This window comes from Ictalurus furcatus, chromosome 8, assembly GCF_023375685.1.
Source record: "Ictalurus furcatus strain D&B chromosome 8, Billie_1.0, whole genome shotgun sequence".
In the NCBI taxonomy this organism is placed as follows: domain Eukaryota; kingdom Metazoa; phylum Chordata; class Actinopteri; order Siluriformes; family Ictaluridae; genus Ictalurus; species Ictalurus furcatus.
The window spans coordinates 30861084-30873294 of NC_071262.1; the positions used below are offsets into that span (position 1 = coordinate 30861084).

At 41.0% G+C, this 12211-nt stretch overlaps 1 protein-coding gene and 1 long non-coding RNA gene across 3 annotated transcripts; one reads left to right on the plus strand and one right to left on the minus strand.

The window, feature by feature from the left end:
- Window positions 1–306: 306 nt before the first annotated feature.
- LOC128612090 (alcohol dehydrogenase class-3) lies at window positions 307–11494 on the minus strand. 2 transcript variants are annotated; one of them, XM_053632014.1, is made up of 10 exons: window positions 11396–11494; window positions 11168–11217; window positions 5477–5578; window positions 5191–5341; window positions 4150–4237; window positions 3570–3789; window positions 2312–2572; window positions 1174–1306; window positions 843–981; window positions 307–562 (listed from the first exon to the last, which is right to left on the minus strand). In XM_053632014.1, exons 2-10 carry the CDS (start codon window positions 11183–11185, stop codon window positions 538–540), a joined length of 1137 nt encoding a protein of 378 aa, XP_053487989.1. In that variant the 5' UTR covers window positions 11186–11217; window positions 11396–11494; the 3' UTR covers window positions 307–537. The 2 variants fall into 2 exon arrangements, with proteins under 2 accessions (XP_053487989.1, XP_053487990.1); XM_053632015.1 differs by having other exon boundaries at window positions 11359–11426.
- On the plus strand, window positions 9068–11462 carry LOC128612092 (uncharacterized). The gene is made up of 3 exons (XR_008386670.1): window positions 9068–9785; window positions 10159–10196; window positions 11367–11462. It is a non-coding gene; the product is annotated as an uncharacterized LOC128612092 (long non-coding RNA).
- Window positions 11495–12211: the final 717 nt, after the last annotated feature.

The following is a 12211-nucleotide window of genomic DNA, read 5'->3' on the forward strand; positions in this document are numbered from 1 at the left end:
ACCGTTAGAATTTCTGTGATGGTTTCGATTGTTTTTTTCAGCAGGATTGGTTGCTAGGCTGATACTATTCAGAATGACAGTACACACTGCACTTCTAACTTCACTTCTAAATGTGTGTTAAAAATTGACAAAGTAATTAAAAAATCGCTGAAAATTCGGAATAAAATTGAAAATTAATCACTATGACTTGCTTATTTATTTATTTATTTGTTTGTTTGTTTCCTTTTATTTATTTATCCCATGACCCTCTTTTTATTGGACGTTACACGTCCTGTTGCTGATAATAAGGTGGACTTGTACTACATCTCAATGCCTCAGTGTTTTATTATCATATTTATTTACAATCACAGCATTAACACATGCACAACAAACACACAGACACGTCTTCTGTCCGGAGTTTCCCTCTACATCGCTGTGTTTCCTTCTGAGGCCCACTGGAGAGTGAGTCTGTCGTCATGGTGATGAATGATTGATGTAGTCGTCATGGTGACTGATGATGTCGTCATGGTTAATGAACTGAGATTGGACGCTCACAGCTCACATTTTTATCACTGATCGGATACTGAGAAAGAGAGAAGAGACGGAGAGAGGCAAGCAGGAAATTATATCATCATTTTTTCCTCATTTTTAATTACAACATGTGTTTAACCAGATTTAATCAGCTAACGACTTTCAAAAAAATTACTAGAAGGCGACTAAAAAAGGGAGAAAGATAGAGAGAAGAAACAGGAGATAATCAGAGGTAATCTGACATGTTGTTTGTTGTGCAGGAAATATATATAATCTCATTGAATAAATAACACGGTTCTATTGGTCGTATGATGGTCATGTGACTCACAGACCTTTTCCCACTGATCATCAGTTCGAAGGCGTGGTTAATCTCCTCCAGAGAGAGTGTGTGTGTCACAAACTCATCCAGCAAAATTCTGCCATTCATGTAGTCTTCCACCAGTTTGGGTAAACTACACACACTCTTCCATCCTGTTCAGTACACACACACACACACACACACACACACACACACACACACACACAAACAAACAAACAAACAAACAAGCAAAGACAGATACATATTTTTGCTCTAAAAACATTTTCATTTTACCTTCAGATCTTTTATGCAGAAATAAATTTTAATAGACAGTGTGTAGCTACGATAAATTGCTCGTCTCTTACCACCCAAGAAGGATCCTTTAAGCTGTCGTCCCAGCACAAGATCCTTAGGTGACACAGAGAGTAGGTTTTTTTCAGTCCATCCCACAATCACACAGGTTCCCCAGGCGCCATTGCAGCTCTCGAACGCCGCCCTCTAGTGGAGACAAAACACATTTATTCATCTGAGTCTGAATCAGAACTCTCTCGTTTGTCTCACTCAGTACGTTTACATGGACAACAATAATCCAATATTAACCCGATTAAGACGATACTCTGATTAAGAAACTAGCATGTAAACAGCAATTTTTAATTACCTTAATCCGATTAAGGTCATACTGGAAGTAAACACAAACGGAATTAAGACATGTGGAGTATTCCTGTTTTAGTCGCATTATCGATGTGTATTACAGACATGTACTCACCTTAATCACACTATTAGCATCGTGTGAGAGTTTTCACCGCATTTTGCGACAGGACATGTACACACACGGCAGTGCTCAACTGTTTTATGGCAAACAGGAGAGCAGGCTACATCCCAAACCACGTACTTGCCTACTATAGGCCTATAGCAGGAGAAATACATGTATCTCGGCTACTATTCAGTAGGTAAGTACGCGGTTTGGGACGCAGCTCATGGCTTAAAGCAGTCGTCTATTAGCACGTACAGCATGACAAATAATTAACCACACTGGAAGCGTTCGTAAAAATGAAAAATAAAAACACCCAAATATATATATGGTACCATAACGAAGACAAACTGTATGTTGATACGTGAAATTCTGGAGGGGCAGCGGACGGCGGTGACGTAATGACGTGTGCTGTTAAACAAACTATGTTCTATAACATGTAAAACGGGAACATGAAAGGAGTATTTTAAAAGCGACTCATGTAAACACCTTATTCACAATATTATCTTACTCAGAGTAAGCTCAATAAATAGATTACTGCTGTCCATGTAAACGTAGTCAGTGACACCGTTTGCACAAAAATCCATATAAGAACATCAATCAAATCAAATGTGAATTTTATTATCATCTGAATCACATGTAATGTTCGATCTCTGCTTTCAGAAGATGAAGAAGGAGAAGAAGCAGAAGAAGATGTTAGTGCACATCAGTCACACTAAAGCTAATATTTCACGAATCAAATTCAAACCCACCATAAGCGTGACGTTCCCCACACACTCGAAGCTGTAGTCCACTCCTCCACTCGTCATCTCCACCAGCACCTCCTGAATGGGTTTGCTGTGATCGTTAGGGTTCACAAACTCAGAGACACCGAATTTCTTGGCGATTTCGCGTTTCTCTGCGTTGATGTCGACGCCGATGATCCTGGAGGCTCCGGCAGCTTTACAGCCCATCACAGCGGCGAGACCGATGGCTCCCAAACCGAACACGGCACAGACAGAACCACGCTCCACCTGCAGAGACGAGGAGGAACAACCACTGGGTTCAGAAATTAAAATAAAATAAATTCATCCACAGAAACATGTGAGAAGTTCAATTAATGTATTAATATAGTACAGGGATGCTAAGTATATACACTGCCTTTCCAGTTCACAAAGATACACTGTTTTAGGCCCAAGGAAGACAATCAACCCACAACCACCACTATATTTATTATTAAATGTCACTAAGGACAAGAACAAGAAGGAAACAAAATAGAACAGGAAGAAGACGGTGAAAGAGGAGGAAAAAAGGAGCTATCCAGTAGTCTGACCATGGACTCATGAAGAGATGCTGGCCAAGCACTAGCTTGTGGATAGAGCTCTCCAATCACTAGGTTGGGGATAGAGCTGTCCCACCATGAGATCATGGGTAGAGCTGGCCCACTTATAAAGTGACACCATAAAAATAATAAATTAAACAGAACCTTTGACTGATCCCTGAAGGACACCTTCTTTACAGAGCAGTGGGGGTTAAAATTAAAAGTCTGAAACTCTATGTCATGGTGTTTATAAAAAATAAAGTACAGACATGTGTGACAATTTGGACATTTTCACTTAGGGGTGTACTCACTTTTGTTGCCAGCGGTTTAGACATTAATGGCTGTGTGTTGAGTTATTTTGAGGGGACAGCAAATTTACACTGTTACACAAGCTGTACACTCACTACTTTACATTGTAGCAAAGTGTCATTTCTTCAGTGTTGTCACATGAAAAGATATCATCAAATATTTACAAAAATGTGAGGGGTGTACTCACTTTTGTGAGATACTGTAAGTACAGCACTGGGAGACTAAAGTGTTTCACCATGACTCAGGAGTTTAAAGTCCTCCATGAGACAGGGAGCGGGTTAATCAGTAATACCCTAAGATAAACCATTAATTGCATGTACAGGTTAATCATTAAAAGTTGTTGGAATGAACACACACACACACACACACACACACACACACACACACACACACACACACACTTTGCCCGTGTTTAGTGCCGCTCCATATCCTGTAGCCACTCCACAGCCGAGGAGACAGACTCTATCCAGCGGTGCGTCTTGGTGAATCTTAGCAACGTTGCATTCAGGAACGACCGTGTATTCAGAGAAAGTGCCTAGACCAGAAAACTGATGCACCTGCTGCCCCCTACAGGTGAAACGACTCGTACCGTCAGCTAACACACACTGCTGAAGCTTCTCACTGAGAGAGAGAGAGAGAGAGAGAGAGAGAGAGAGAGAGAGAGAGAGACATTAAAAGTCAGTAGAATCAGAGTAAACTTATTGTCAGGGTCAAAATGAACCTCATCATTATGGAGCAGTGAGGAGAAATATAACACACTACTCATTCCTGGTATTACAGACATTATCACAGCACAGCTTTACAAAAATCCAGATCTAAAATTTGTAGGAAGAAACTTGAGAGGAACCTGGTTCAGAATATGTAAGTATTATATAATGCTGTATGTTCTGAATATTTTTATATTACAGTAGTAAAGACAGAGTCTCTAAGGTTTGGTCATGTTGAGTTTGAATTGGATAAAAAAAAACATAAATTCCTCACTGGTTCTTTTTGCAGAGGTTCGTCTTTGAGCTCAAACAGAACTCACAGTCATCACAGTGAGGCAGGAGGACAGGGATCACCTTATCACCTGGAGGGAAGAACAGGAAGAAGAAGAAGAACTGAGCAAAATGGTATGACAAATTAAAAGTGTGTGAAAAAATATTTGCTCAACCTGTTATCATCAAACTAAATCTCTATCATTTCCTTGAGTTTCAGTGTATATCACAAATTGTGTACCTTTGATTTCTCTATAACCTGATACAGGTGAGAGATGATACTCAGGCTCAGACAGCTGCTAATTACTGGCCAGTCCATAATAATTCTTATGTGTCAGCTAATTAACCCAAAGACTTCACTACCGGATCTTTCAGAACAAGAATCTCCACCTACACACCAAGGATGCTGTTTACTACGCTGTCTGTATATCAGACCTCCTCTACAATTGGGTTTCTGGAAGCCTGGGTCACACCCTGAAGGGACATGAGTGCTTCCACGTATTGTAGGATCCTGGGGCTCACCTGCTGTGATCATGTGCCTCATACTGACATACTGCACTTACCAGACCAACTGCAGAAGTATTGAGGCCACTGGGTAGGTCACATTATCAGAACCAACTGCCCCACAGAGTACTTTACAGTCAGGTACATTGTGTCCAAGGCTCAGCAGGTATGTAGAAGAACATGTATAGAGACCAGGTGAAGCTTTTCATCTGCTGACTGTAACACTGTAACACTGCTGACTGTGACACCTGGCAGCAGCTCGTCCTTAATGGGATTCAAACACTTTATGAAGAGGACAGGACTAGGAGGAGATACCATAAGCAACTGAAGAAGAACACACCAGACTTTACTGCTACCACCACAACCACTTATAAATACAACACCTGTAAGACAACCTGGGGTTCCAGGATTAGACTGTTTAGCCATCTCAGAACCCACCATTACAGGACAAAAATGGACATCATCATCAGGTTACAATGGACAATAAGCAAGCATGCGCGTGTATGTGTGTGTGTGTGTGTGTGGGGGGGGGTTAGTGTACCAGGCTGCACAGCGGTCACCCCCGGCCCGACGCTCTCCACCACACCAGCAGCCTCGTGACCCAGAATGAGGGGAAACGGCAGAGTCTTCACTCCTTTCTCACAATCATACAGATATGTCCAGTCTGTGTGACACACACCAGTCGCTGCTATCTGCAACACAAACACACACACACACACACACAGAGCTTTAATCAGCAAGTGTGTCCAAAAGTCAAGGCTGCAACCAAGATTTTCTAGAAGAACAGAAGGAACAAACTCCTGTTAGAGCTGAGGAGAAATACAGACCTTAATTCTCACTTCATGCTCTTTAGGTGGAGCAACTTCCACTTCTTCAACAGAAAGAGGCTTCCCAGGTTCCCACGCCACAGCCGCTTTACACCTGATCACCTAAAATAACACACACAGAGTAGCACTGTTGAGTATTATTGGGTTTACATGTAAACCACTCGGACATCAATGTGGCAGCAAGTTTCTGTAGAACTCGCTCTATCAAGGAGAGTAAAATCATGGAAATATGCAGAGGAACCTTCACATTGTAGGTGATTGCAAAGATTTGTAGTGTAGCAATCTAACGCCGTCCTTGCAGATGGATCTACAGCAGCGCAAACAGAATTTCTCATCTGGTATGTATGAACTGGGTAAAAAGGGAATCAAATGACTTGAAGATCATCCTCTACATTATGGAAGATTCAAAGCTACCGACTCAAAGCAGCCTAGTTACTTGGTCTAATCAGTCAACAGCCTCGAAATGCTCAAAGGGCTCAAGTGTTAGCCCTGCTGTTGCCATACACCTTGCTGAAGCCGAAGAAGCCAAAGCTAAAATTCAATATGCAGAGAAGGAAATGCAGATAAAGATGCAAAGGGCATGTTTGCATGCAGAGAGGGCATGTTTAGAGGCATTATTAGCAGTGCTAGATGATGAAAGGGAAGCCACCCTGGCAGTGGCCGAAGCTGATGCTCTATCAACAGCATTAAGCAGTGACCAAGTATCAAGCCGTAAATCCAACGGTCAACACAGATCTGTCACTACTCAAAGAACTAAAGAGTATGTACAAGATCATCCTAGATTGCAAGCTAATGCTCAGCTTGTTCCATCCACAATCTTAGGAGATTTGTGGCCACCAACCCCAACAACCGAACTGTTTCAATTGAGTATGCCACAACTGCCACCATACGAGAAAGAGACTCTCGATACAGTCATAGACTTTAGATGTTACGAAGTCCCAAAGAATGTTGTTGACAATGAAACGCATATCCCAGATAAACAATCTGAGGAAGCTATCAGGTATGCCCCCTACCCAGATTGATATGATACTAAGCCTTCACAAAGAGTAAAGCTTTCTCCCTCCATCAAGAACATTCAGGATCCTTCCTTTGCTTGTGTAAGACCACCCGATGATCTCAGCCACTTACCGGCACATGCTTACACCCCAACATGCAGCCACTAGATGCGGCTATAATTGCTCACGAGTGCCTGCAGGTCAAGTCATGTGCTCCAACTCCACCTCTTCATGCTCAATTTTGCAGGAGCACTCCTCGTACAAACAGTGATGGGTATGAAGGTGCATCTGATCTTGTCAAATTCATGCCAAGATGAGAAATTGTTTCCATGGGTCTTTTTCAATTTGATGACTGCCCTGAGAATTACAGAGCATGGAAAGCATAATTCTTCACTGCTACTAAGAATCTCAATCTCACAGCTAAAGAGGAGATGGATCTCTTGGTCAAGTGGTTAGGAGCAGATTCTAGTGAGCAAGTGAAGCACATCAGAGCGGTGCATGTCAGACAGAGGTCTCTCGATGATTTGGGAGTGGTTAGATGATTGTTTTGGGGCATCTGAGGTCATTGAAAGCCCACTACTCAGGAGATTAGAGACTTTCCCAAAGATTTTGAATAAAGAGTGGAGTTTTTAGTAGCAAAATCTGAGGGAGTGCTTCTGGGTCTCGCTTGCTTGAACACGGCATGTGGCATAGCCGGCATAGTGTAAAAGCTACCTTTCAGCTTACAAGATAAGTGGATGACTCTGGTGTATACATTCAAACAACAACACAGAGTTCCCTTTCCCCCCTTTTATGTACGTGTCATAGATCAAGCAGAATGCGGAATGATCCTAGCTTTGCCCTTCCCCTCAAAGCTAATCATTCAAAGCCAGAATATTCCATGAGAGCATCCATCTCAGTTCATAAAATGGATGTCTCTCCTGAGAGGTCGACAGCTGGTGAAGCTTGAGGAGCTAAGATGGACTTAGCTAAGTTCTGTCCTCTACATAAGAAACCACATCCAATGTTGTGGGTTTAAAGAGAAATCCATTAAAGTTCAGAAGGCCTTTTTGAAGCAGAACAGGACTTGCTTTAAATGCATAGCGTCAACATCACATTTTGCAAGGAACTGCAAAAAGCTTGTCAAATGTACCGAACGTGACAGTCAAACACACCATTCTGTCTTGCACCCAAAACCTATCGACAGGTCTGCTAAAGCTCACACACTCACTGAAGATTATGGCAGAGAGAAGAAAGATCTGAGTGGTCTTTGATTCAGGCTGTCTGTACAATGGTGTTTCGCTTAGCAGTGTACTTTTGAAAGGCCCAGATTTCAACAATGGACTCCTTGGTGTGCTCTTGCGCTTTATAAAGGACGCAGTAGCTATCACTACAGATATACAACAGATGTTCCATTGTTTACTTCTCAAGCCAGAGGATAGGAACTTTCTCAGGTTCTACTGGTATGAAGATAATGACCCAAAGAAGAACATCATCAAGTATAGGATGAAGGTCCACATCTTCGGTAACAGCCCTTCTCCTGCCGTAGCAATTTATGGCCTCAGACAAGCAGCGAAAGAGGCTGAGTCAGAGTCCAGAGCAGACGTTTATAGAAAGGGATTTCTAAGTGGACGACGGTTTAAGATCACTACCGTCTGCGGCAGCTGCTATTGATCTCCTCAAGAGAACCCAAGCAGCCTTGGCACGTTCCAGTTTGAAGCTTCACAAAATTACTTCTAACATCAAGGAGGTCATGGACATGTTTCCTTTAGATGATCAGGCCAGTAAACTAAGAGACATGGACCTTGACAAGGTTGCAGTGCCTGTGCAGCATACCCTTGGTGTTAGGTGGAATCTTATAACTGATACATTCACATTTTAGTCATCAAGTGATATGAAACCATTTACACGATGTGGTGTCCCCTCTACTGTGAATGGTCTATATGACCCCTTTGGGTTTGCAGCTCCAGCTGTCATCCATGGCAAAGCTCTGATAACAGAACTCACAACCAAGTCACATGACTGTAATGTGCCTTTCCCTTTTGAGAAGATGGACCTTGGCAACAATGGAAGGACTCCCTTCAAGAGCTTCAACATCTTCAGATCTCTAGACATTATATGAAAGATTCCCTTTCAGAAGCTTTGCTCAGAGAGCTTTGCATCTTTTAAGATGCTTCTGGCCTGGATATAGCTGCAGTGGCTTATCTCAGGAGTTTTAGCCCAGATAGGAGCTGCAATACAAGCTTCATCTTGGGGAAACCCAAGCTAGCCCCCTGTCCGGAGCTGACCATGCCACACTTTGAGCTCTGTAGTGCAGTGTTGGCTGTGCAGATGGCTGACCTTATAATGTCTGAGATGGATATCGAGTTTGATAGTGTGGACTTCTTTTCAGACAGCAAAGTAACCCTTAGTTACATTCATGATGAGAAATGTAGATTCCATCTTTTTGCTAATAACTGTGTTCTAAGAATAAGACGAAGCATGCACCATCAACAATGGCACTATGTGCCAAGCGACTAGAATCCGGCAGACCATGTGACTAGATCCAAACCTGCAGCTCGTCTGAGGGACAGGACGTGGCTTACCGGTCCACCATTCTTGTCCTGCCTGAGCCAGACATACCTCACCTCGGGCCCATTTGACCTCATTGATCCTATGGCAGATGTCAAAGTTCTACCCGAGGTAGCAGCATTCATTACCTTAACAAAGGACTACCAGCTAGGTTCAGAACATTTCAAATACTTCTCCAATTGGAAGGTACTTCTTTGGGCTATTGCATGTCTAATACATATTGTACAAAACCTACAAAGGAGAACTGGTCAAAGATGCTGGGATTTGTAAAAGATGGCATTGTTGTTCAATACCATATAGTGTAGACGAATTGAGTCAAGCCGAAAACGCCATCATTCGTGCTGTTCATCAGGAAGCTGTTGCTGAGGAATTATGATGCATCAAGGATAACAAGAATATCTCGAATAGCAGTCCTCTCTTCACACTGAATCCCCTCATAGATGAGAAGGGACTTATAAGCATCGGTGGTCATATGTCTCGAGCGAACACTGGATTCAACGAGAGCAATCCCATCATTATCCCATGGCGACATCACATTGCAATAGTAGATGTAGTATCTTGTGATACCTGACAGGGGAGTGTGTTGTCATATGTGATATTAGAGTAAAAGATATGCTGGCCCTTTAAGAGTTGCAGCTTGTTGATGATGTTATCAATGGTAGACCAGCTTCAGTCTGTTTCCCTGGGAAGTTATTAGTCTCTTGTTGTGGTTCTTCAAATCTTAAGCCATCTGCTACATTTCTTGACTTTCGGAAGTATCGTTGGTATGTAAATTCATGTTAAGAAGTAATTCAGCTATATTTGATAGTATTTTGTGTTTGGAATAAGATTTCATTTGAATCTTTATACCGATATGTGTACTGTGTGGTTGCCATACGCTAACTGTATCACGCTCAGATACATGTGTTGCGGTTACTTTTTGTTAATCATTTATTTATGTGTTATCTGATGCAATTTACGTAGTATACAGTTTGAGATGTGAGAGCTTTCAGATGTTAGTTTTCGTATACATGTATGCAAACCTACACGTGCTGTTATTTCATATGTGCTCATGGTACGCTAGTAATATATATGTCATATATTCCTTCTACAATGTACTTAAATTCATACATTTATTATGTCATATTTTCTTTTCAGTTTTGCCCTACTTCCAGTCATCCATTAAACGAAGTGAAGTAAGTATCTGCTTCAGCGTGCTGATTGGAAGAGGAGTTATCTGTTTGTCAATGAATGCAAGGTGCATTGGGGTGGCAGAACATTGGTCATTTATTTACAGATATGTAATATTGGATCTTTTTCCTCAAGAAATAAAAGACCAAGTATAATATTTTTGTCTCCTTTGTTTAATTGGGTTCTCTTTATCTACTTTTAGGACTTGTGTGTAAATCTGATGATGTTTTAGGTCACATTTATGCAGAAATATAGAAAATTGAAACTTTAGAAAACAAACTTTCAAGCACCACTGTTTATAAACATTTTGCACATTCATGTTCCTTACACTTAGAACTTAAGCCCAATTGTAATGCTCAAGATTGCTCACAGTTTAACATTTAGGGTCAATTTATAATGGGAAGGGTTCACGTTGCAGTCTTAATTTTTTAGGGGTATGTGGGTAAGTATAGTGTGCATGCAGATCATTTTCTCATACAGTTTTCTCGTTTTTTAAGTGGGCAAGAAAGTGCATTTTTTAAAAATTCCCCATAGTTTGGATTGAATATTTGTGGTGGGGGACCAGATACGAACCTGAAATTTTCACAGAAATGAGTCCTCTATAGCAGCATTCTGCTGTAATAAATGTGAGTTTGAGATTCCACTGGTTACAGAGCTAGGGCTAGCAGAAATCTGGGGAAAAGCCTACTTTATTCATGCATTTTGAGAAATGTATAGATGTAATATAACATAACAAATTTTACAGTAATTATGTTTATGATTGACATACAAAAGCTTATGCTTGAGATGGAATACCCCATGGGATAAAATCAGCATAATACATGTCATCGAGAGGCATATTGCTTTAATATACAACTACAGTGTTTATTTTAGATGATAAGAGTGTATTTTATATTAAGATAAGATAAAATTTTATATTATAAGGTGCATTAAGCAGCCAGCAAAGAAACAACTCCAGTAATAAATCAGTTCCTACCTTATTCTCAGTTGCCATTTTGAAAATAATCAGATCTTCAGTTACACGTCCTTAAAAAGCAACACACACACACACACACACACACACACACACAAACACACACACAGACACACACACTCCTTATTACAAATTCAGTGTAGTCTAAAAGTTTACAGTAGTTAGTGTGCAATTTACTCAATTTTATCCCTTACTTTTACAGAGTTACAGAGGTGTCCTACATGACGTTACCTGTGCTGAAGAGTGTTTATGCTGAAGCGTGTGCTAACGTGTGTGTTCCTGTGTTACATACAGTATTTATTATACTAGAACTCTTACAGAATGTGCTTTCTATTTTTTTCTGTTCGTCACAAAGTTGTAAACCCAACACTGCCACCTGCTGCACACTCCTGATATCCACGATAACACACTGAATCTCTGAGAGAACACAAGAACCCGCTCTAGAACAGTCCTTTATCAATAAACTACAGAACTCTCTATAAGTATAATGGGTTAAAGACATAATCTAGAAGGGTAAAAGGTTCAAACATGTAGGTAGCTATGGGGTTTAATATATTAGTTCCCTGCTGAAAAAAACAGTAGAAACCCTCATAGAATTTGTAATGGTTTTAATGGTTATAATGGGAATTGTATTGGTTTTAATGGAAACTGTAATGGTCCCTGTGGGTCTCAACTGTTAATTTGTTGCATGTTTTGTCTAGTGGATACCATTAAGGACCAATAATGGTAATGGTAATGGTTTTAATGGATAGTTGATGGTTTGTAATGGTATTTATAGTGGAAACCGTTAGAATTTCTGTGATGGTTTCGATTGTTTTTTTCAGCAGGATTGGTTGCTAGGCTGATACTATTCAGAATGACAGTACACACTGCACTTCTAACTTCACTTCTAAATGTTTATTTTAATTATTAACTGGCAGTGGTGGCTCAGTGGTTAAGACACTGGACTCCTGATTGGATGGCTGTGAGTTCAAATCCCAACACTACCAAGCTGCCACTGCTGGGTCCTTGAGCAAGGCCCTTAACCACCAACTGCTGAGTTGTATA

Coding starts and splice junctions, on each gene's coding strand:
- LOC128612090 (XM_053632014.1), bottom strand. Junction 4,238..5,190: donor GGTGACCGCTGTGCAGCCTG/GTACACTAACCC, acceptor TCTTCCCTCCAG/GTGATAAGGTGATCCCTGTC. Junction 563..842: donor CTGATGATCAGTGGGAAAAG/GTCTGTGAGTCA, acceptor TCTCTTTCTCAG/TATCCGATCAGTGATAAAAA.